The sequence below is a fragment of the Pipistrellus hanaki genome, assembly GCF_964339955.1.
Source record: "Pipistrellus hanaki genome assembly, chromosome: 11".
Taxonomy (NCBI): Eukaryota; Metazoa; Chordata; class Mammalia; order Chiroptera; family Vespertilionidae; genus Pipistrellus; species Pipistrellus hanaki.
Genome location: NC_140513.1, coordinates 31,481,021 through 31,506,580, shown reverse-complemented (window position 1 = coordinate 31,506,580; position 25,560 = coordinate 31,481,021). Strand labels below are relative to the sequence as shown.

The 25,560-nt window shown below is 42.7% G+C and overlaps 1 protein-coding gene across 7 annotated transcripts in view; it reads right to left on the bottom strand.

The window, feature by feature from the left end:
* TLE1 (TLE family member 1, transcriptional corepressor) overlaps positions 1 to 25,560 on the bottom strand; it is an 86,487-nt gene that overhangs the window by 35,755 nt on the left and 25,172 nt on the right. The window contains exons 5-8 of one of the 7 annotated variants that reach the window (XM_084899376.1): positions 19,117 to 19,179; positions 17,589 to 17,693; positions 4,651 to 4,855; positions 3,897 to 3,913 (exon numbers count right to left, since the gene is read on the bottom strand). In XM_084899376.1, coding sequence (XP_084755502.1) covers positions 3,897 to 3,913; positions 4,651 to 4,855; positions 17,589 to 17,693; positions 19,117 to 19,179 — 390 coding nt within the window. The remainder of the gene's footprint in view (positions 1 to 3,896; positions 3,914 to 4,650; positions 4,856 to 17,588; positions 17,694 to 19,116; positions 19,180 to 25,560) is intronic. The other 6 variants (XM_084899377.1, XM_084899378.1, XM_084899379.1 and 3 more) reach the window with 6 other exon arrangements.

The following is a 25,560-nucleotide window of genomic DNA, read 5'->3' as shown; positions in this document are numbered from 1 at the left end:
ATGCTATTTTCTTAAAAGCCATATGACTCTTAGTCAACTCTCTTTCAACAATCTTTCAAGACTTATTTAAATGATATTCCCTTCAGCCAAAATTTAATATAATTCATCTCTAATTGAAATATCTAACATTTTTGTTACTACTGAAGAAATAAAGGCCTTTGTTAGGTCATTTAATATTTCTTTGTTCAATACTAAGTAGCATTCTGATAGTACCCTCATATTAAAAACCACCACCAAGTTTTGCAAATTAGGAAAGCTCTAGTCAAATCTTAATTTATAAACAGCCAGACAGCAATATAAACCTCTTAAAAGTAACTGGCTTTATCATTCATCCCTTTCAGAAACAAGCCACTTACACATAGTGTCCATGTTTTCACAGTTCTTAATGCTTTCATTTCCTAAGTTTTACATTAAAACAGGTTGAATTAAGGCTCGTGTGTTTTCCTACCATAAAACCTTAAACTAGCAAATGGATTAATTTTGTCACTAAAAAATAAGCAAACATGACCTTTAAAACAGTTTTAGATTTACAGATACAAATTTATACACACTCACATCCCCTCTGGATCTATTTAAGTTCCTGGGTTTTGCATTTAATATAAATAATGTGTGCTCAATGTAAGAAGAAGAGCAGGAAGACATAAGCCTATAGACGGGTCTGGAATTTTTCAGAACTCCTTAGTCTCATGGCAGAAGTCCTCAGGGTTTGGTCCAAGAACCCCTGATGCTCCCAGGGACCCTTACCTACCTCTTTGAGGGCAGACTTTCTTCCTATTCTTCCAAACAATGTTTCACAACAGAAAGAATGCAGAAGTTGATGAAAATCCAGCTATCCTTTTAAAACCAGGCACGAAAGACATTTGCAAATGTGTAAGGCAAAGCCACTGTACCTACTACAACATGTTTTTTGAAGATAGTTCTTTTTCATTAATAATGTTACCACAAATTATGTAGCTCTTTATCTGCTTAAGTGATTTTAAAATTTATTTTCTTTCTAATCCATTTCAAAATATAAAACCCACAGAAACAAAAGTTCTTTGGCATTATCAACAATTCTAACTTAAGGGTAGAAAAAGATTTTGAGACCATAAGGTTTGAAAACTTCTGCCCTGCAGCAACTACCCTTGACCCTTTATTGGGTGAAAAAATACAAGGGCATTATAGGGCAATCAAGTAAAATTCAACTTCATAATTCAAACCACTTTATTAAAGAAATAAGTACTACAATATTTTAGGCACTAATGGTACACATCATCCTATTACTCATTGCTTCTCATACTCAATTTTACACAAAGTTTGAAGAGCTACTTAATTTTATATAGCTGCAGCAAAATCCCACTTATGTGGACAGTGAACAGCTTAATTCCTCTCTAGAGAATGAAGTTTAAGTAAATGTGTATGCTACAAATTAGTGGTTTCACATTTTATACCATCACCTACAGTTTTTTGTAACTTAGCAAGCAGGAAACACAGTATGTATTCTGAAAATATTTTGAAATTATTACTACTTGTCAAAAATTTAATGTGAAAAAGGAAACATACAAATAACACATTATTTTATATTCTTAAAGACTGCTTTATGTAAGGTGACCAGACGTCCCCATTTTTAACAATTTTTGAAAAATCGGGACTTTTTTAAAACACCTCGAGATGTGGGACAAATTGTTCAAAAGCGGGACGTCTGGTCACCTTAGCTTTATGCAATGTATCCAACATTTTGACTTGTATGCTGCCCACTAATTGATAACGCAACATGTGGACTTTAAAACAAGCCACAGCTGCATAAAATTCAAGAACCACTTTGTCCTTCTTTAAGGACATAATTTATCATCCGTCCTCCATCTCACCATCACTTCCACAATAATGAAGTTCTTGCTTACATTTTTCAGCCAAAAATACATGTAGGTTATCAGACACATTCAGAAATAAACAAAGAGGTCTGAAAAATGCCCCTACTACCTTCAGCATGCAAATCTCTCCTCATTCCTGTCCCACACTAGCATTTCCCAGAGGTACATATCATAGTATCTCTTCTACAACTGCCTCGAATTTCTGCTGAAACTTTCTAGACTATATTTTAGGGTTTAGGTCTCCTTTCCTTGGTTCCTTGAAAAAGGCCTTGTGTGTATTGCTTCTCGGCCTTTTGGCTAAGATCAAGTGGAGAAAGGCCTTGTGATGTATGTGCCTATGTATCCCAAACTAAAGATGCGTTTCCTATATAACCTTATATACAGTAAACAAGAAATATACAGTGATTTAAGGCGAAACCATAATACTGAGAATAAAAAGTTAAAGTCCCAAACCTAGAAGTTAAATAAATGACAACATGCAGCACGCTAAAGGACATGGGCTCTCTCAGCATCTTTTGCCTTCTGTTCTCTGGTCCTGGATTAGGTTCTTTTAATTTGACACACTATAGGATGAACATGACAGAAAAAATTATAATCTAGAGACAGCAAAACTGCAAAACAGAAAGGTCACCTCCACAAATCAGTCAGTTTACTTAAAAGGTGTGTACTTTGTGAGGATACTTTATTCCTTAGCTGTAATTTTTTTCTCTCCCCAATATTTTCCAGAGAAAATTTACAGAACCAGAATTTAAAAACTAGCTACCCCATACTTTCACCATTATCCACTGCCCCCAACACATAAAATATTCCAAGATCTATCTCAAAGAGAATTTTTAAAGTCCCTACTAATTCATTCTGGTTTGTGGATGTAGCTCAGTTGGCTGGGTGTTGTCCCGCCCACCAAAAGGATGCCTGTTTGATTATTAGTCAGGGCACATGCCTGGCTTGTAGGCTCAATCCCAGTAGGGGTGTGTGGGAGCTGCCCACCCATGTTTCACTCTCACATAAATATTTCTCTCTCTTCCCCTCTCTCTAAAAATCAACTAAAAACCTTTAAAAAAAAAAAAAAGATAAATCACACGCACACATACACACACAGGAAAGCGGGGGGAGGGGGGGAGGACAAATTTTTCAGAATGAAAAGAACTGCTTATCTTTCTCCCAAACTCATAACAAAAAAGTTATTAGAATGACTTATAAGTTCAGTATCTTCCCCCCCCCCTTTTTTTTTAACCAGTTAGATTTAAGATGGTCAAAATACTGCTATGTTCAAAAATAAAGAAAAGAAGGGAGGGAAGGAGGCAAAAACTGTAGATTATCATTGCTGAAAAGGGACCAATTCTCACTCTACCTCATCATGACATTTGCGAGATACATTTTAGATACAGATCTCCCCACGGCTACTGGTGGATACGTGTGCAGGCCTGACATGCACTGTGTGAAATGCGAGAGAGCCAGGCGGGTGGAAAGATGAGCTCTCCGAGCACAGAATCCCCGGCCGCTGAATTTCCTTGTTTTTAAGAACTTAAGATGCTCGATTCTTTGGTCTAAAATATATTTAACTACAAGTTCACACTCCAAGGACAATTATGAAAAAAGAAAACTAGATATGGAAACCTAGCAACTAAGAGGCATTTGTAGAGGATAATAAATGGTTCAGGTAGAAATAACACATTACTAACCAATTTCACATGTGGATTGTGATCTCTTGCCTGCAAAACTGATTTAAGATAAAAAATGAATACTCTTAAACTATAGGCAACCTAGCATCAAAATGCAATGGGAAATATATTTTTAAATGGGCCTGGGGCACATACAGATAATAGCAAATAGCTCTGCTCCAAAATCATATTGCTCTCATCTTACGGAAGTTTTATAAAAATACAGGGCTGGGGTGGGGAATAGTCTTATTTTTTTTTTTTTAAACCTGGTCATGAGGGAGACAGGGAAGATGTGCACGTCTGTGCTTGCTGTCTAAGGAAAGGCAGCGGGGGTGCACTATGGGAAGGGGGTGTGTTCGTGTACAGCAGGCGTTAGAGTACTTACTGTGCCAGGTTCTCTGTCTGCTCCCGAGGTTACCAAGAAACGCACAGACATGCCCGTTCAGACACAGAGGCAAGAACAGAAATAAAAAAAAGGGGGGAATAATTAGAACACAAGCCCCAAACAGTTTTAAAAATGGCTTTTATTTATATAAGTCATTGCACATTCCTAATACAGTGATTTCCTGAAAATTACAGTATTTTGTAAACATAAGATTTACAGTTTAACTATACACAAAGCCTATTTTTTTTTTATTTCTTGACAGAATAAATTACTTTTCTTCAAAAAATTAGTCAAGTGCAATTTTGCCCAATATTTAACGCATACTAGAATTAAAGCCTATGAAGCTAAGTAGTAACAGATGCAATTATCAAACCTCTCATTTGAACACATTCACTTTCAGATTTAACTTCTTATTTCGCCCCATTTAACAACATTACTTTCTTTGCAAATTACCCAATTGAGCAGTTAACAGTTTTCCATAATACGGTACAGGCCACTGGCATTAACTAGGCAGTTGCCAAGATGTCAAGATGCCTGCAATCTAAAAGAGATCGGGAAGTCTACAGATGCCCACACTAAACCCTGAGAATTTCCAGGGTGAGCTGTATGTCAGTGGCCGAGCTTTGCGGCAGTTCCTCTTAGCTCATGGTTTGCTCTCTGAAGGGGGTGGGGCTTTCTTTAGCGGTGCACACAACTTTGCAGCACTGTGTGGGGGTGAGGACAAAGTCCTAATCTGGCTTGCCTGGCCGCTCACCTCTGTGGTGGTCTGCATCATGGTGCTTCTTGTCATCTTTTATTGCCAAGTGAGACTGCCCACTAAGGGCACTAGACAGCGCCAGAAGGCCGGCACTGCCGCCCAGGGGCGGGATCCCAGGCGGCGGGAGTCCTGAAGGGTGAGGCGTAAGGGGGACTGGGGGTCCGTGGCCATGAGAGAGATGCTGAGCTTGCAACTGCTGCTGCTGTTGGTGGTGGTGAGGGAGGGGGAGGCGGAGGAGGAGGAAGGAGGCAGTGGAGGAAGAAGAGGAGAAGGAGTTGTTGTTGGAGTTGGTGATGGCGGTAGCAACATCCAGGGGAAAGTAGACGTGACATGAGGATGGAGAACAGAAGAGGAGGGTAACATACACACAAAGGGGTCAAAGAGAGAGACAGAGGGAGGAAAAGAGGGAAAAAAGGTGATTAGTACTTTCAGTTCATTAAAAGCTTTTACCTGATAAGATACAATCTTCCCAAAATATAATCCTCTGATCTACACTGTCACTTTCTGGCATTAAGTTACCCCCTGAGAATGTAGCTGTTTATTATCATCAGCAATCCTAAATTAGTAGCCCCTCACATGTTTGCTAGTTCAATCTCTAAGTGCCTGGAGGGATGAGATCCAGTATGTCATTGAATCTAAGATGCCACACATTCAAGACTCATTCTGATTTCAGAAAGGTTAAATGCTGGGGAAGTGCAGATATCCACCCTACAATATAGTAACTGAATAGTCATCAGTATTAAGTGACTCCATTTCACCCCGCCTTCTTGCATTAACTCACCACAATGATATTACGAAAGAAAACCAACCTATTACCTGTAACAGAACTCAGAGAGCAGGAGAAGCTGTGCGTCTCTTATGCACCCTACAGGCATGTGACCTTATTTCACTAAGCCCTCACTGTGAGTAGGTTTCGATGTTCCCATTCCCCAGAAGGGGCCATGCCCAGAGCACTGAAAGAATTGCAGAGGCTCTCTTGGCAGGTGGGAGGGGAGAGGAGTCCATGTAGGAATGACCCTTAGGACTCAATAATCACTGAGACTCCACATGCAGAGGGAGGTCTCAGGGAACCAGGCATGTGACAGGTGGAAGAAGCTTGTGAGGTGAAGTGTTGTTTGTCCTGTACTTCCTCTGAGCTCCATGCCCCGAACCCAGTCCTTCAACATCACAAGGAAAATATTGAGGCCCAAAGAGTCCAAAGACCTTGACGGGAAATCACTCGCACTGTCCTATGGAACACCAACCACAGTCACCCAAGTCCCCAGTCCCAAATGCCACTGCCTCTATAGCTTAACCCATTCCAGAGGCCATAAATCTTCTCACATTAAAAAGTATCACTGCTCTCATATATTATATTTAAGAGCATGTTGTAGAAATGAAAAAGTATGTAGAAATGGCCCTTGTACCATAAATCTGGCCACATTTCAGCTGTCCAACCGAAAACTCGTTTTTGATGAGACAGTAAAAACGATTAAAGCTCAATTTCTAAGGTGTAATGTTAGGAAATTCTTAAGATTCTGATTTGTGCGCACTTCCCTGGGACTCAATTACTCGTTTTATTTATTATGCTCTGGCGTGTATTGAATATATTAAACCTCACACCAGACCTTCAGTAATTCCCACCCAGACTACTGATATTTAATTGAATTCTGAGCATGTTCCCCCTCCAAGAGCGGGAGAAAACAGCATCTGAAAAGCAGAAACCAGTCTTACAATCATTTCACAGTAAATCTTCAACTCCTACCAGCATCTTTTTTAAAAAAAAAATCTTTAGTTCCCTTTCAACTTCCATTCCTCCCAAAGAGAGCACAATTCTAATTAGAGGGAAGTTGGAAAAGGGAGAGAGGAGTCCAAGAGGATAGCTTTAACAGTATTCTTGAAAAGTATTTATAAACTACTCATTCGACATTTGAGATCATAATAACAATTTCTTTATGCATAAAATCACCTTCCTGTCATCCCAGAGACACTAATTCTTGCTCTGTCACCTTTTAAGAGCTTGGCAATAGCAAGACATAAAACTGAAGAAGCTGGCAGTGCGTCACGGTCCGCTAGGCATGCTCATTAGCACTTAATTAGGAACTAGACACCTGCCATAAGAAATGGGCTTGCAGAAGGATGAGGACCAGGTCTGCCCTACCAGCAATTACTATCATTACTTGGAGAATAAGAGCTATGTCCGGCTTCTGGGAGGGAAATGCAGTGATGCATACACAAGAAGCAAGAGCGGCGGGGTAATTAAGCACAGCACTGATCAAAAGAAGATGAGAGAGGCTAAGCAGAGGGGAAGGCAGTTAAGTACAGGGTTGAGGACGTCACCCTACCACCACCCCCTGCACACCCCTACTCCCCAAAAACTCCAGAGTCCAGTCACCAAAAGTCGACTTCAGAGAAGGGATTTGATGTCAAAGCAAAGGCAGCATTTGGGGGAAGCCGATTTCCTGCCAAACCCAAGTCAGGTTTTAGAAAAATGATCTGGAAAGTATTCTCTGATAGGCTGTTGAAAAGAAAGGTTAGCTTATATGATAAAGGGGCTTTGCCACAGCTGTGAAGTAGATCCCGTGGTTAAACCCAACATTTAGGCTAATAACTCAGTGGGGAGAGCCTAACTGGCCACAGGCAACTGCACCTCTACCCACCTCTGCTCTGAGCTTCCCCCTTGAAGAACAGCTCTCTGTCCATTATTAGAGGCAATTAGGTTTTTCCATCCTTAACGTGGCCATCTTGAGAGCTTGTTTTGTGTGTTGCTGTTTTTTAAGCAAATCCTATCAAAATGGAAGGCTTACTAGGAAGCAACAGGAAGGAGCAGCTATTGAAGATACGGCAGGCCCAGGAAACAGGGATATCACTGTCTCACGTTTACTTCTTTATCCGGCCAGAAGAGCTCCCAGATAATATTTTCATCTTCAGTATCTGGCCTGTGCTCAGAACACACCTGGGGCAGGGAGGGTGGGCATCATGGCTCCCATTTAGCAGACGACAAAGGGTTGCTTGACTTGGGGCTCATAGGCGGAAGGATGACTGCAAAGCTTTTGTTCCCCAGAACAGCATTTCTCCTGGGACCACAGCAGCATGGTCACATTCACAAAAGCCCTCACATTTCTCTCCTTTCCCAGGTACTGACAGGCTCAAGGGCACGCAATACTGCAAACTTACCACTGGACCTTTACCTGGAGACAGACCCACCCGCACCATGGAGACTAGGATGGGCATTTGATCTGAGGTTTGTGGCTCTCGTGTCCACTCCCCTGTCCCCACTCTCTAACACCCTGTCCCTACATTTGAAAAAGGAGGCTCTGTTTGGCTCCAGCTCTCTTGTAAGGAAGTTTATAAAGAAGAATCAAGCCTAAACACAGAGTGCTCTGGCTTCTCTCAGAACAAGATGCTTAACAGATAAGAAGTGTTTCTTAAGATAAAACATTTATTGAAAGGACTAGAGGGCCCTCATCCTAGAGAGTGAAACAATTAACTCGAAAAAGGCAGCCCACCTGCCCCATATGTCCTTGGAAAAACATTTTTTCTCAACAAGGCTTACCTGAGACTGGCAATCTAGCACCCATCACCTTCACTAAAAGAAAAACCATTTATGCTCCTTAAACATATGTTTTAAAATAAAGGAACTACTGACATTGCTATCCAGCCAGAAAAACCTCAAAAAACAAAACAAAAAAAGCAACCACCACCAACTAATGGCTCTCCCAATTGGAGGAATTTATATGCATCAGTCCTCTGTAGACTATAAAATGTTTCTCAACATGACAGCAAGAGTGGAAAAATGCAACCATCTATCCATTTATTAGTTTATACTAATAAGTAAACTTTTGTCCTAAATTAATGCTTATAGATTTATACAGCACAGAACACAAAACAGTTAACAGGCTATCAGAAAAGGCATTTTGGATGAGCAATGGTGGTTTTTAGCAATACAGCTGGTTGTTTAAGTTATCAAGCTAGACAGGTGGGCTCCCACAAGGAGCAATTTTGACATTCCTTTGCTCCAACCCAGGGATACTTGGCAAAGTCTACAGACATTTATGGTTGTCACACTGGGGATAAAATGTTACTGGCATTTAATGGGTAGAGGCCAAGGATACAGTTAAACATCCCACAATCCACAGGACAGTCCCCACCACAAAGGATTGATTATAAAGCCCAAAATGTCAATAGAGCTGAGGTTAAGAAATTCTGGTCTAGATGTAAGCTGGAATTCTGTCCCATTACATTAGAATTCAGGTTCTTAAAACATTCATAGCCGAAACCGGTTTGGCTCAGTGGAAGAGCGTCGGTCTGGAGACTGAGAGGTCCCAGGTTCGATTCCAGTCAAGGGCATGTACCTTGGTTGTGGGCACATCCCCGGTAGGGGGTGTGCAAGAGGCAGCTGATCGATGTTTCTCTCTCATCGATGTTTCTAGCTTTCTACCTCTCTCCCTTCCTCTCTGTAAAAAATCAATAAAATATATTTATAAAAAAAAAAAATCCATAGACTTGTCAAATTGTTGTTTTAAAAAAATTAAAATACCTCTCAACATTCAACTTTTCATTTTCCTGTCATCACTACCTTGTCACAATTCAAAAAAAAAAAAAAAAGAGCACCTACTTCCTTGACTTGGCGCAACCAACAATTTCAAATAAAAACAAACAAAAACTTTCTGTTCTACAAAACAACTTGGAAAAGGACTACACAGGTAACTTTCACATATCAGTGTTCTGCTGCTCAAAGGCGATTACGAAAGGGTCATGTGGTAAGGCGGTGAATGCATTTGCTCTCTCCCAAACACTCTGAATAGGCTGAGAGTGAGCCACGTAAAACAAACACCAAACCCCGAGTTAATGATACTGAAAACCCACAAGGAATAAAGTAACCTCATCCATGTCAAACAACAGCCACACATTCTGACTTGTAATTCCCGCTACTATAATGAACCTGACTTAGCTGTTTACATTCAGAGCTTCAACGTATCGGTCCCGTGTTTCCACATTTTTGTTTCTCAGCCAGGTGTGGCGTGGTGCTTTATCACCACAGAGCTGCCTATACAACAGGAAAGACAACCAGAACACACGGGAAGGCCGCTGCTCACCTCACCCTCACTAGATGCTAAATTCTTCATCACCAACCACAAAATCAACTTGGATTTAACCCGGTATAACCTCAGGAAAAACGATGTCACATAGATCACAAAATGAACCCAACCCAAACTAAAACCACGCTGCATGGTTTTAAAATAGCATCTCTAATGCTGAAAGCGTGACAGTAAGTGACATTTATAGCACTTGGTATTTAAACGTTTTTAAAGTGAAAATGATGTGGAAAGTAGCATTTATTGACAGTTCTCTCCAATCACTCTTACTTGATTTCTGCTATTTCCCTGTTCTTTAAAATACTCACTTCTTTTTCTGCACTGGCATCTAATGGGTAGAAAAAGAACAGTGGTATGCTACAGCAAACAAGTGGGAAAATAAAAGACAGCACTACAGAAGTTATCTGAAAACCTCCCATTACGTGAACAGCTTCTTGCATAAAAAGGGGTAAGGGTGATAAACAGACAAAAAAACTGCTTTCTGGGGCCAAGAATGCTCAAGACACTGGAAGAAAATGAAAATAAAGCATCAACAACAATCCAAAAACCTGATCTCAATGCAGCAGCACACAGAGAATGACAGAGAGAGGGAAAGAATGATGGCCTGTATGCAGATAGACACCAGGATGCAGGCCTAAAATTCTGAAGGATCTGAACTCATCCTTTCTACATTTCAGCTAATCCACAGGCCAACTCAGTCTGCAACATCACCGACTTGCTTGTCCAACCTGCCCTACATGACTGTTACAGTTGTGACAGGGACCAAGACCCTGGGACTTAGAGGCCTGAATTACAGTAAATTTTTAAAAGTCATGTTTATTTAGGAAGATTCACTCCTAAAACCACATAAGGTTTTAATGGGGGTGGGGTGTGGGGGGAATGCTCACCATCATTAGCCACTAGGAACACGCCAACCAAAACCACAAATGAAATACACCACTTCATACCCACTAGGATGACTAGAATCAAAAGATGGACAATAACAAGTGTTGACGAAGATGTAGAGAAATTGGAATTCTCATCCACTACTTTTAGAAAAGTCTGGCCATGTTCAAAAAGTTAAACTACATTACCATATGACCCAGTGATTTCACTCAAAAACTTATATACAAATGCTCATAAGCAGCATTATTCATAACCAGAGGCCCAGTGCACAAAATTCGTGCCTGGATAGTGTGTCCCTAGCGGCTGCCGGCTGGGACCTCCCTTCCTTCCACGCTGCTCCCTGGTGGTCAACGCACATAACAGCGAGCTATCAAACTCCCAAGATGACACTTTGCATATTGGTCTTTTATATATATATATATATATATATATATGATAGTCAAAAGGTGGAAACAACTTAAATGTCCATCGACTGATGAATGGATCAAAAAATACGGTCAACCTATGAACCAGGAGGTCAGGCTTTGGTTCCCGGTCAGGGCACATGCCCAGGTTCTGGGCTCAGTTCCCAGTAGGGGGCTTACAGAAGGCAGCCAATCAATGATTCTTATCATTGATGTTTTTCTCTCTCTCTATCTCCCTGCCTCTTTCTCTAAAATCAATAAAAATATATATTTTTAAAAGTGGTTTACTGATGCAATGAAATATCATTCCTCTATAAAAGTATTGAAGTACATGCCACAACATGAATAAACTCTGAGAACATTATAGCATGTGAAAGAAGCCATCCACAAAAGACCACAAGCTATATGACTGCATTTATATGAAATGTTCAGAATAGACAAATTCAGAGACAGGGGAGGCAGGGCAAGAGGACTGACTGCTAATGGGGAGTGGGATTTCTTTTTGGAGTGGTACAGCTGTTCTAGAATTAGGTAGTGGTGATGGTTTGCACAAGTCTGTGAATATACTAAAATCTACAGAATTACATGCTTTAAATGGGTAAATTTTATGGTATGTAAATTATATCTGATTAAAAAAAAACAAAAAAAAACCCCCACATAGATATAACTCATAAAATGGGAGGCTTTTTTCCAAGGAATCAGGTACAAGTCACATGGGGGGGGAGAGACAAAAAACAAAACAAAAAACCCACCACACACGGGGACATTAAAAAGTAAGTAAAGCTTCAACAAGTTTCCTAATAACTGAAAAGCACTCTGACTGCTCGGGAACCCAGACATTGAAGCCAAGTTTGTCAGAGAGACCTAGCTGTGCTCAGTAAAAAACTAACTTGAACCAAAGGAGAAGGTGCATAAAAGTCTTCTTTGCAATACTGCTCGCTTCGCTCCCTTTGGAAAATTAATAAAAGAACTGACTGTTTTTGCTCAGTGGATAAAGCGTCGGTCTGTAGACCGAAGGGTTCTGGGTTCAATTACAGTCAAGGGCACGTATCTCGGTTGCAGGCTCCATCCCCCCGGCCCTGGTCAGGGCAGGTGTGTGAGGCAACCAATTGATGTGTCTCTCACACCTTGATGTTTCTCTCTGTGTGTCTCTCCCTCTCCCTTCTTCTCTCTCTAAAAACCAATGGAAAAATATCCTCAGGTGAGGATTAACAAGCAAGAAAAAGAACTAAACTGCAGGATTTTAAGTGGAGGGTATGTCACCAAATACAAGTTTGCAGAGCTGGAAGACCCATGCTTGTTGTGGCCATTTCATTTCCTCTTATTGGTAGCAGGCTAGGCATTATCCTCCTAGGGCGAGTTTGTTTTATAAAGAAACTTACAGCTGGGTTATTGACGGGCTTTCCAGGGATTAACTGCATACTCCTAAGAATAAGAGGCTAACCTCATCCTCTTAAACATCACACACTACAATCCTATAGATAGCTAACAGCTACAGCCCGAGGAGAAAAATAATCCAACATTTTGCTAATCCTTAAACCAATCATCTCTTGCAACAAAGGGAGCCCTTTAGGTCTACAACTCAATCTCTTAAGGACAGAAAGGCTCCAGCTCCAGACAACATCAGGAGTTAGTACTCATAGCATCCCCTACACAAACAAACCCAGCCGGCATCACGAAATACCCTACACTTATTTCATACTAAGTTGTTTTAAAGTGAAGAGCATTACACATTTGCCTATGAAGGAGGAATATACATATCTAACCAGTAAATGGAGCCCCAAACCTGAGGCTCCCATAGGCTTTGACAGAAGTTATATTCATGGAAAACAAGTCGGACTGTGTCCAAATGGATGAGAAAGGAAAAACAAAGTTGCCTCCATTAACCCCAAATTTCTTGAGTTCCTGAAGTTCACGGGCAATTGCTATAAGAAACTGCTCAAATTGTCTTATATCTACAGTTAGCACGGAAGCAGTTATCAGAAATCTGGCATATAGTGGTATGGGAAGGAAAACCCTCATGGGTCACCTGGACATCTCACCTTCCAACTCTTTCACAGTGATCCTTGGCACCTCCCAGTGCCAACAGTTCCCTTACTCACATTTTTGCTTCTCAATTCTCTTTATATCTGTTCCCAAAACTTGACTTTAACCCCTTGGTTTTGAACTTTAAGTTTGTTCATCAAAAGTTAAAATGGCAACTCAGCCAGTGTGGCTCAATGGTTGAGCATAGGCCTATGAACCAGGAGGTCAGGGTTCAATTCCCAGACAGGGCACATGCCCAGATTGCAGACTGGATCCCTAGTAGGAGGTGTGCAGGAAGCAGCTGATCAATGATTCTTTCTTATCATTGATGTTTCTATCTCTCCTACTCGATTCCTCTGAAATCAACATATATATAAGTTTAATGGCAGCACTTTTGCACTGTTGTGTCTTCATTAAAAGTCATGCATGCATGACTGTGTGTGTGTGTGTGTGTGTGTGATGAGCAGAGCATCTGGCTGGGTCTAAGCTCAAGACACCAATATCCAGGTAACCACTAGAAAAGACAAAGGAGAACAGCCACCCCTCACAGGGGGCTTGGCCAACTGGACCACAGATCTGCTCCAGAAACTTAGAGAAACCAGGCAGACGAAAGTGCAGTTCAAGGAGCCAGGACCAATACTGGGTGAGGAGTGCCAGCCAGGGTCTTATCCCCACAAAAGCCATGCAAGCAAGATGGCACTATCTACAGTTGGAACATTGATCGAGGCAAATGGATCGTATGAGGTCACAAAGCTAAGAAGTGGAAGCACCAAGTGTCCTACTCAATGTCTTTAAAAAAAGAAAACCACACTTCACTCCACTACTGCTTACTTTCTAATCAAAACCCAATCTTCTTTGAAAGGGAGGGTGGAATGGCCGAGAAGAACAAGGAACCTCCAGAGGGGATGGAAACACGCTGCACCCTGAGAAGAGTGGTTATAGAGCTGTGTGTGTGCCCCAAGAGATCAAAGTATACATGCAAGATCTCTGCATTTCACTGCATGTAAGTTTCACCTCAGTTAAAAAGAATTATATGTGCGGATATGTACTTACCAAAATCTATATGATATTGATTTATGTCATATAACCTAGCTTAAAAGTAACTCTAGTTATTTGGAATCCCAAATAAAACTAAAATTAATTATTTAGTGTCAGAGCAGGTAGAAGAGAGCTCTTTGTTCCAAACTCCCCAATACAGTGGGGAATGATCTTAAAGAATCCTTGGTTTTTCTCTGCCTTCAGGTAGCCATTAACTATCCCACAAATAAGTGTTTCAGCATTTTACAAATCTGGTGTGTTTTTTTAATTCATTTTTAACACAATTCCAAAGTTTTAAAGAAAATTTTTGAGGGATGCTGCTGAAATTGTATAGACAATCCTGATGTAAAAAATTAAAAATTAAAAAAAAATCAAGGTCTCAAAAGAGTTAAGTTCCTTTTGCACAATGAACTTGTTTCTAAAGCACAAGTGAGCTATGTGTCAAAACAAATAAACCCTGTACCTTTTAAGAGCTCTATATTATTAAATAATCTTCCTATTGTTGTAAGAATGTAACATGTTTAATAGCAAAAGAGCTTATGAAAAAGCAAAATTCAAAAAGTAAATCAGCAATTACTATTCTGCCAATTATCAATTTTGCTATCAGTGAAAACTATTAAAGATGTTTAACAAAACCATCTCAATAATTTCTCCAAATTTAAACTATCCAAGAATCTTACATGCCAGTAATTTAAAGTTGAAGGTAGATGCCGTGTTGGAAAAGATTTTAAAATTCAATTTTTCTATCAGATAGCAGAAACACGTTTTCTATGCTGGTGAGAAATGGGCACCATTAGTTCACTGAACAAGAATGGAAAAAAATATATCCTCCCTCTCCTAAAAGAGCATCCGTAGTCCTGGGACACAAGCTGAGTTTGCGTAGAAGCGTGGTGTCCTTGAGAATATTTAACGTTCTCCTGGTTTGCTAAAGAGAAATATCGTTAGCCCTGTCAAGCAAGCAGTGAGCTCCTTGATTGTACCTTAAAGGGAATGAGAATGTTTCGGCTCATTTGCATTTTAAAGGGTACTCTTTCATGATCTTTCACACTTGTAATAGATGTCTAAACCGTTAAATTACTATTTCTTTTCTTAGCCTGAAAGTCGATGCAGACGGAAGAGCGTGGCCTCTCCCATTGTTCTTTCCCCTAAGTCGGTCCCTGAACAATACTGACAGCTGCTATCAAACCGGGCTGCATTTACTCTGCGCGCAGCTGCTGCTTGTAGGAACAGACAGCCTCCTGGAGCCTCCTCCCCTCCGGGGAGACAGGTTGACACACTGCATGTTCAATGAAGGGGGTCAAAGGTCCGCTGAATTGTCAACCCAATTTTATGCTACTTCGATTTTCCAGGACGCATGCAATTCCTTTCAAGCAAAAATCAAGCATATGCCAGAGCATGAAACTTATGGTTCGGAGGTAATTATTGATCACCACAAACTTTAAAAGAGCCTGCTGACATAAATTAATATACTGATTCAAAAATTACAATTATAATACACTGATTCAAAAATTACAATGATAAAAACCACATAGGCCGAAGACATGCAATTGGAGTTTAGTCCTGAGCTGGGCCCAAAGCGCTGATTTGCGTTATTGTTGCTAGCTAGCAGAGCTCATCTGCCTTTCTAATCTCAACAACATGTTTCCTGGACTAAAGCCATTCATAAAATTAGCGATTCATCTGCCCTTCTAAAACAACCTATTTTTATTTTCTGATTCGGCTCAAAATGAGTATTACCTATAAACATCTGGTTGATACAATTTTCCCCTTTCTGGGTGTTGTACTGGGCACTGAGAATTCAAAAATACAAGTTTTACTATCAAGAAATGATATGTAAAAATTTAGAGCCTATCAGAAAACAAATGTGTTCCACAAAGTTTAACTGGGTACTTGAGACCTGCTTTGCATATGTTTTCTTTTAATCAAAACAGGCTTTTCCATCCTCATTCATTAGGGTTAAAAAATTCTGTGCTTAAGCTACAAGTACAATTTGCTATTAGTCTTTGCTAATCAAACACGGTACATGCAAAAGTACCGGTGAATATTTGATTTGATCTCTGAAATAAAGCAATTCATTACACAAGAAAAGGGTACAGAAGGCAGCAGACAAATGCAGATGTAATTGTGTTTTTTGTTGAATGTGATTAGAGAGCCCACTAAGTAACAGTCAAAAATGTGATACTAAAGGGGGAGAAATGCAGAGCCTGGACTTGGGGGGAGGCGAAGGGAAGAATTGTTTATGCAGAGCTAAGCTGTCAAGTGTAATAAAGCAGCTTGAATAAAATTTAAGCTGAAAATCCACTGAAGCTCCCCATTTCAGGGAGGAAAAAGCTATTAAAAGGAAATGAAGGTCACCCTCCCAGTTTATTTCACCTAATTGACTGCCAATAGCTTACCACAGGCAACCCGACTGCAGATCTGCAATTGAGAAACTGATGAAAGGAGAGTTTTCAAGCTGAGGCTCATTCTTTAATCCTCCTTGGCTCTTATGTTTTTTTCCCATCTCCAGTTGGGATGTAATTTTAAACCCTGATGGATTAACTGGTTCCATTGTCTGTGGCCGTCATTGGACTATGGCACTCTTAATCCGTACAGCAGCATGTCTAATTATCATTACAAAGTGTCTCAGGGAACTATAAAGACCAGCAGGGCATCTTCTCACAAGCAATTAACATAAATTGATAAATGAGTGATTTGAATCTGCTCAAGGCACTCACTTATGAATAAAACCAGAAAGGATGGTCCCTTGTTTCAGCTACTTCTTTCACTTGGTCTAGAAGGGCAGAAAATCTGAGAGCCATCCTGGACCCTGAAGGGGGTTGGGGGCAGATAAACTCACACAGGGGATGGACCGAAGGGTCCCCCAGGCTCATTAATGCAGAGCAAATAACTTGTGATTGACAACCAGTTGCCAGCGAGCACTAACTGAACTCAAAACAGGAAAGTAGAAACCTGGTGAAAGGCTAGAGGGCAGAAGGGCAAACAATTATCACTTCTTCAACAGCAAGAAACAGTTCTTTTCATTGGGGTGCCACTTAAAACTTCATGGAAGAAGGTACAAGAAAGAGGAAGACCAAGCAGTAAGAAAGGTCCCAATACCCTAGGAAAACAAAAGGCAAAAGCAAAGAAACTAAATGAAATGGTCATTATGAGATATGTCTTGACTTCACTGTGATCTAAAGTTATAGGACAGAGAAAGGAATAGTTTAAAACTCTAACCTAAAGGGTTTTTTTTACCTGGCTACTGGAGCAAAAGTAGCTTAAGTGTCACAGGCTCAAGGATATTTATTTTCCCGTTAAAAGGTAGACTGATTTTTCTTCTCCCCCTAAAACGGTTTCTCCTATCATCTCCCTTATGCTAATCTCTTTTCCCCAGCAGAGCTCAGCATACCTGAATCCCCCCTCCCACCCTTATCAAATAGGTCAATGTTTAGCTACACAAATATTTTATGTATAGAGATATTAAGCCATCAAATTAATAAGAATGAAAGCTGGTTATACACACTGTAGGAGGTAGACCTGGTAGGCCACGTACCCCGATGATGGCATTCAACTCTGCCATGGTCACCTGTTTGGCACGTTCGACAGCCTGCGCCACCTGTTGTTGATGCTTTGAAAACAACGAGAAGAAAGGGTAAGCAAGGCAGCCAAGAACTTCACGTACCTTCCAACGATAACAACAAAAAGGCAAATGCCACATGGGATGCAGACTGAAGTACAATGCAAAGTTTGGATTTGCTAGTATATGAAAAGTTTGTCGAGCACCCGTTATTTCACAAAACACATGTAGAAAAGGGGAAAGAAAACAGAGCAATGCTTTCCTTGTTTCTAACTCACTCCAGTCACCACTTAACTCCCGGTGGAAAGCTAAGGCTCCGAATGGTACAAAGTCAAAAAGGACACCAAAAATGGTTAACCTGGGGCTTCAGAAAATAAATCGTATGGGATCATTTAACATCAAATCTTCTATTAGTTCTCTGGTCAACACATCTCAACCCTCAAGTAGTTTTTGGGAACTCTGGTAATTCCTCTCCTTTAGACAGTTCACCTTTCACAAGGGAAAGGAAAGACCCCACTCTTAGTTCACGGTCCGGAAACACTCTACGACCTCCCGACTTCTGCCCACAAGTAAAAGCAAAGCCACACCTGTGCTTTGAGAGGCATGGGACAGACCACACAGAGACCAGGATTACTGAGCAGGGAGTACACGTTACACTGGAAGAGGCTGCTGGAAGAGCAGAGATGGCTGTGGTATGAAGCAGCTGATGACAACTAAACGAACAGCCCGTATTTCAGCTCCCAGCCCAACAAGCTTTGTCTCAAGATATACGAGTCCTTGTTTAGCATTTGTAAGTTTGTATCCAAAAGTAAGGTAAACTTAAGATCAAACTAAAACATACTGGTTTTGAGTCAATCTCATAGATTAGTCATATACAGAGTTTTTCCCTCTCAAAATATTACAGTTAAACCTCTGTGGCTTTGGATCTTAATAAAAATGGCATACACACACACACACACACACACACGCACGCACGCACGCACACACAACTCCATAAGTTAAGGTAACATGAACACTTATCTCATCCTTAAAAGTACTGGCACCCTCTCTCTCCATGGACAGCATTAAGTCAACCATTATGCAAGTACAAATGAAATACCTGCTCCCATGGTCAAGTCTGATAGACCCATTTTTAAAATTTAGAATAAGAAAAGCTCTCTAGAAAAAGGACACTTGGAAATCAGTAGCATTTAAGCTTATAAATTAACTTAATTTAAAATTAGAAAAGCTTTATGTTTGATAGTCATTTTGCAGTCTTCCAAAGAAAAAAATTTAATTTGAGGTTGAGCTATTGCCATTACTTGTAGTGTGCCCTCGGATCTGTTAGATGGAATAGCAGGGGTACACACACCACAGCTGTAACAGATGTTCTTCACACTTGTTCCTTGTGATAAAATTAACATCTTAAAACTAGCTAATTTGCAAACAGAGAAGCAACATAATTGCACTTTAACAGCTGAACAGTTTTACTTACTTCCTGAGACAGAAATGGGATGACTTGTGCACAAATCGTATTCAATCTCTTGGCGATTTCAGTCTATAAAGACAAAACCACATAAATGTTTAGTATACTTCATAATCAGTTCAGAAAGATAAAACTTCACACCCAACACTTTAGCCCTGCACTACCTCACTCTTGAGGGCATAAAGTTGCTTTTCCCAGCTACTTTACCAATATTTATCTTGAGATAAACAGTAGATATTAATTCCACTTGCAAAGTAAGACATAACTGCATGCTTTATTGGTCACTTAAATAAGAGATAATGAGCACTTAATTGAATTGGAAAATCTACGTGGTTTAAGGCTATATAATCATTTAACCTGGTGATTGCAAACTCTTCGAATACTTATTCAATTATGGTGTACTGGGCACATTTATGTAGTTACAGCAAGTTCATTCAAACTAGCGTCAGAAACAGGCGAGCAGAAGCACCATCAAAGCAATCTAGCTTTCAATACAAGTCTAGAGTGAGAGCAGCCCCTTTCCACTCATCCCAACTCTTGTACAACTAGAACAGTATTTGAATGTTAGTAGCCTTCATTAAGTCTCAAAATTGCAAACAAGTCAAGAATATTAAAACAGAACTCAAGTCCAGAAGGATAGTCACATCAATATCTATATAAAGTTTCAACACAATTCAGCACCAAATGTGAAGACCTCAGTACAGGGCCCACAGTTCATAACGAAGCATGTCCTGAGTGTCCGTGGCCCAGGCTGTTGTAAAGAAAGTAGGAAGAGTCTCTGCCCAGCTCCAAATCCACAGGATCCTTCTGCTACAAGGAAGGGAACAAAGGGTGCTTCCACTTCCAGCATAGGGAAGGATCCACCTGCCTGCCTCACCACCAACACCCTCCAGCAAAACGCAAAGCAACCCTGCCTTCCTTTCCTCTAACTTTAAAGATCCAGTTCTGCCTTTAAAAGGAAAAAAAAAGTCATCTAAAATAAGTCCCAGATTTGACCTTATTTATTCCATCACTTTTCATCAATGCTTACTTACTAATGCTGCCCGATAGTGAATTAGGTAATGAAAAGGATCATGAGCAGACAAATTATGAAGCACATAGTCATGCCCTTGAGAAACAGAGAATGGAGTAAGATAAAGATAAAGCAGAAACCGTATAACGAAGTATATCAAACAAGAGCTGCCTTTTGTCCTCTAAGATGATTCTAGTTAATACTGAGTAACAAGGCCTTCAGTTGGATGGGAATAGATTGGGGTCAACCCAACTCCATTCTCCCTGACTACCAATGAGATTGGGTTCCAGCCGGGGCCTTGTTAGAAAGGTGGTACTAGAAGAGGAAATGACTGGTATAGACCTTGCTTTAACCAGCAGGGCAAACAGACATATGGGGAAAGGGTGCAGCTGCACCAGGTGTAAAAATAGGACAGAGCAGCCACACCCAATTCACCCAATTAAGCTAACTCAAGGTCATAGCTCTCCTGGAAAGCACCAGTACCACAGGGTTAGGGAGTGTGGGGGTGGGTGGTGTGTGTGTGTGTGTGTGTGTGTGTGTGTGTGTTAAGGAGGCTGAATGCCCTTGGTGGACTCTTAGTCCTTGCCCCCTATTCCCTAGCTACAATATATCCAAACAGCATTTCATACTTTCCCCTTCTCCAAAATTCACACTTAAGGTTTCCCAATCTTTAAAAAAAAAAAAAAAAAAAAAAAAAAAAAAAAAAAAATGCTTAATGCTCACTTGAAGTACACACAGATGTGTATGTAGAAAAATAAAATAGAGGATCCAAGATGGCTGCTCGGGTATACACCTAGCCGCAGCAGCTCACAACAATTTCAAGGGAATACAACTAAAATGTAGAGTGGACATTGCCCAGAGCTACAGGTAGTCGACTGACTGAAAACTCTACAATAGGAAGGAGGGAGAAAACCAGAAGGAAAATCAGAGGAGCTGAAAAAAAGCCTAAGGTACGGAGACATGCTGCGCGCTCGCACGCACGCGCGCGCGGAGAGGTCGCAGCCGGAGAGGAGGAGAGGGCTGGGTGCTGCCTGGCATTCCCTAGCAGGAAGGAAATAGAACCCCCAGCCTGGGCTGAACCCCCAAACCGGCAGCGCTGAGCCCCAAGTTATGTGCCAGACCCTGGGGACCCAGGCTCCGGCAGGGGGAGACAATCCCGGGGGACGGCGAAATGCGGGGCCCCCAGAGTCGCGCGCACATGGCGCGCAGAGGACTGAATGTTGACTCTGATGCTGGATTACCCTAGCCGGAAGAAACAAAGCCTCCGGCGGCAGCTCTGAGCCTCAGTCCAGACCGCCCCGAACTCCAGGTCTGGGCCAGTCCCTGGGGACCCAGGCTCGGGCAGGGGGAGACGGAGCTGTGAGGTGGAGTCCTGGGAGCGCGGCGAAAGGCCGAGCCCCCGGAGTCGCGCACACTGTGCGCAGAGGACAGTCTGTTGACTCTGATCCTGGACTCCCCTAGTGGGAGGGAGAAAGAAAGCTCCAGACTGGAGGAACGCCACGAGGAGCAGGAGCCCCTGCCGGACACCGGCCAGCCGGGCGCCAGCAAGGAGCCGGGCGACGGGGCCCCCAGTGGGGGGGGTGCCCCTGAGCCTTCGACTGCTGAGCGCTGGCAACGGAGCCAAGGACGGGGGCTGCTTCCTGGGCGGCGCCGACCCCGGCAACAGGCTGGAGCAGCGCGGGAGCCCGCGGAGAACAAAGGGGTGCCACAGGCCAACCTGCTGAGCTCCCAGGACAAGGAGGAAGAAACCAAAGAAGTTCTCAATGTGAAGAAATCAAGTGAGAGCAAATGATAGTAAAATTACTTAAGAAAGAATACAAAGAAGATCTTGAAAAATCAAAGACTAAGTCAGAACTCAACGCACCAGCCAACATTGCAACATAAATGCGTTTTGTTTTTTTTTAAAAAAAGAAAAAAAAAAGGAGAAAAAAGGGACAGAATGTTGGAACAGCGGCGACCAGGCCTAGAGTGGCCAGGCACAAGGCAGTGGCAGCTGGGCCCGGAGCAGCAGTGGCCAGGCCCCAGAGCAGCAGCAGCCAGAACAAGAGCATCAACGGCCAGCACTGGAGCAGCCAGACCTGGGGCAGTGGCAGCCAGGCCTGAGGCAGAGGCGGCCAAGCCCAGGGTGGCCAGTCCAGGAACACCCAGACACGGAGTGGCTGGGCCCGGAGAAGCCCGGTCCAGAGCAGCTGGGTTGGGAGCAGCCAGGCCCAGAACAGCAGTAGCCAAGCACGGAACATCCAGGCTGGGAGCGGCCAGGCTCAGAGCAGCTGGGTCGGGTGCAGCCAGGCCCGGAGCAGCGGCGGCCAGGCTGGGAGCGGCCAGGCCCGGAGAAGCTGGGTCTGGTGTGGCCAGGCCTGGAGCAGCGGCTGCCAGGCTAGGAGCGGCCAGGCCCGGAGCAGCAGCTGCCAGGCTGGGAGCAGCCAGGTCCGGAGCAGCCGGGTCTGGTGTGGCCAGGCCCGGAGCAGCGGCTGCCAGGCTGGGAGCGGCCAGGCCCAGAGCAACAGCTGCCAGGCTGGGAGCAGCCAGGCCCAGAGCAGCTGGGTCTGGTGCAGCCAGGCCCGGAGCAGCGACTGCCAGGCTGGGAGCGGCCAGGCCCGGAGCAGCCGGGTCTGGTGCGGCCAGGCCCGGAGCAGTGGCTGCCAGGCTGGGAGTGGCCAGGCCAGGAGCAGCGGCTGCCAGGCTGGGAGCGGCCAGGCCCGGAGCAGCGGCTGCCAGGCTGGGAGCGGCCAGGCCCGGAGCAGCCGGGTCTTGTGCGGCCAGGCCTGGAGCAGCGGCCGCCAGGCTGGGAGCGGCCAGGCCTGGAGCAGCCGGGTCTGGTGCGGCCAGGCCCGGAGCAGCAGCTGCCAGGCTGGGAGCGGCCAGGCCCGGAGCAGCCGGGTCTGGTGCGGCCAGGCCAGGAGCAGCGGCTGCCAGGCTGGGAGCGGCCAGGCCCGGAGCAGCCGGGTCTGGTGCGGCCAGGCCAGGAGCAGCGGCTGCCAGGCTGGGAGCGGCCAAGCCCGGAGCAGCAGCTGCCAGGCTGGGAGCGGCCAGGCCCGGAGCAGCCGGGTCTGGTGCGGCCAGGCCAGGAGCAGCGGCTGCCAGGCTGGGAGCGGCCAGGCCCGGAGCAGCCGGGTCTGGTGCGGCCAGGCCAGGAGCAGTGGCTGCCAGGCTGGGAGCAGCCAGGCCCGGAGCAGCGGCTGACAGGCTGGGAGCGGCCAGGCCCGGAGCGGCTGGGACCGGAGCAACCGGTCCCAGAGCAGCCGGGTCGGGTGCGGCCAGGCCTGTAGCAGCAACAGCCAAGTCCAGACCAACTAGGTCGGGAGCGGCAGTGACCAGACCCGGAGCAGCTGGTTGTGGAACGAACCAGAGCAACAGAGGCCAGGCCCGGAGCAGTCAGGCCCGAAACAGCTTGCTCCTCGCCTGTACCTGCCCACGGCTGCCTCTCAGACATGGCTGGAAACTTTTGCGGGAACTTGAGGGTCTGCTGAATCAAGTGATGAAGGCTTAGATCTGGATGTGTTGAGTTAGTATAGCGCTGGGGTGTTGATCTGTGAGTGCCTTGGGTGGGGCCTGGATGAGGCTGGTTGACCTATTTGAAAATGTCTTTTGTGTGAAGTGTATCATTGGGCATGTGGAGGTATTATTGATATGAGAAAATGCTAAGTAACAGATTTACTATCTGAAAAGGGATTTACTATCGGGGAAAGGGAGGGAGGAAGAGACTGAACATAAACTGTGCACCTATGGATGAGGACAATGGGGGATGGGGAGGGGGCAGAGGGTGGGGTGGGAACCTGGTAGAGGGAGGAAGAAATGAGGAACCTTTGTAATAATATGAACAATAAAGATTGATTTAAAAAAAAAAAAAAGAAAAAAAGAAAAATAAAATAATGCTAGGTCTCTCATTCAGGAATAACCTTGAGGTAACACTGTGGTGATTCTGGGAAGCATCATTCGAGGCACTCACAAGCCCAGAGTGGAGAGACTTTTATATCAAGGGCCCCCACTATATACACTGCTTTTCTCTAATTTGTTATTTCTACAAAAATTTGTCTCACGGGCACTCTCCCACTCAATAAATACTGTGTTTAAGCACCCAATATAGTGGATATTTATATTTCATCTCATTTGCCACATTTATAAATTGTGTCAGATAACCCTCTACATAGATCTCTAAAAGAAACCCCTAGAAATGAACCTGTTAAGTCAAAGTGTATGCATATTTTAAATTGGAATGCATGCTGATAAACTGCCCAGTAGAAAAGTTTACCAGTTTATATTATTGCCAGTCTATAAGGGCATATGCTCTCCCACAATGTCAATGCTGGCTTTTGTTAACCTTTTTAAAAATATTTATTCATCTAATAGAGTAAAAAGTGACCTCACTTTTATTTGCATCACTCGGATTCTTCCTGAAATTAAACATATTTTTACTTATCTATTGACCCATTGAATTTTTTTTTCCTTTCTCTGTTTTTACTTTGGTATTTATTCATCACTGTCTTTTTGTAGTAGTTCTTCCCATATGACAAATATTGACTTTTTTTCTTCGTTTTCCCAGCTTGCCATTTGTCTTTCAACCTTATTTGCTATAGCTGTTTGCTGTGCATAACTAAGTTTTTATGTGGTCAAGCTAAAGAATACCGTTTTTATGTTCTGGCTTTTGGATTAGAATTATAACATTCAAAAATTATAGAAGCCGTTTTCTAATTTTCTTCTAGTGCTGCTATGGTTGTACTTTCTATACTTAAGTACTTGACCTTGATGGAATTTATTTTGGTGTAAGAAAAAATAATATCTTTAATTAATAATAATAATATGTGCTATTACATGGGGGTGGCTTTAAGGTAGAACTTATTTTAACTGTCAGGGGACACTTAAAATCTGATCTGAATGAAATGAACTTGTAAACCTTTAATAATATTAGTTATTAAAAAAAAGAAGTACAGATTAAAGCATAGGTCATATAAATTGAGTTAGAGTAGGTAAGACAAAAACAGGAGGAAGGTTGAAGATCAAATTGATGAAGAAACATCAAAAGCCACACCATCTTTCCTGGGAATTTATATATATAAAAGGCTAAGTGACTTGACTGTCCATCCATCCCACAGGCTGGTACATATGACATGCACTGGCAATTTAAAAATAAACAATGACTCACACAAGCACAATACATATAAAGCTCTTGCTGGCACCAATTGCACGTTGTGTTTTAATTTTATAATACTATATTAATTATATATACTATTTTGACATGTAAATTTTTCCAGTAACGTAATTACCACATGAATCGTTCTTCTAATTAATTTCCTTTCAATGTGCATGAATCTGTGCACCAGGCCATTAGTTCTACTAGCTGTACCAGTTAATAATGTGGATTTTTTTTCAATAGATGGAGTTACACATATGTTGATATATATGTGATTTGATATGCATGCCATTTTGTTATATTGACAAGC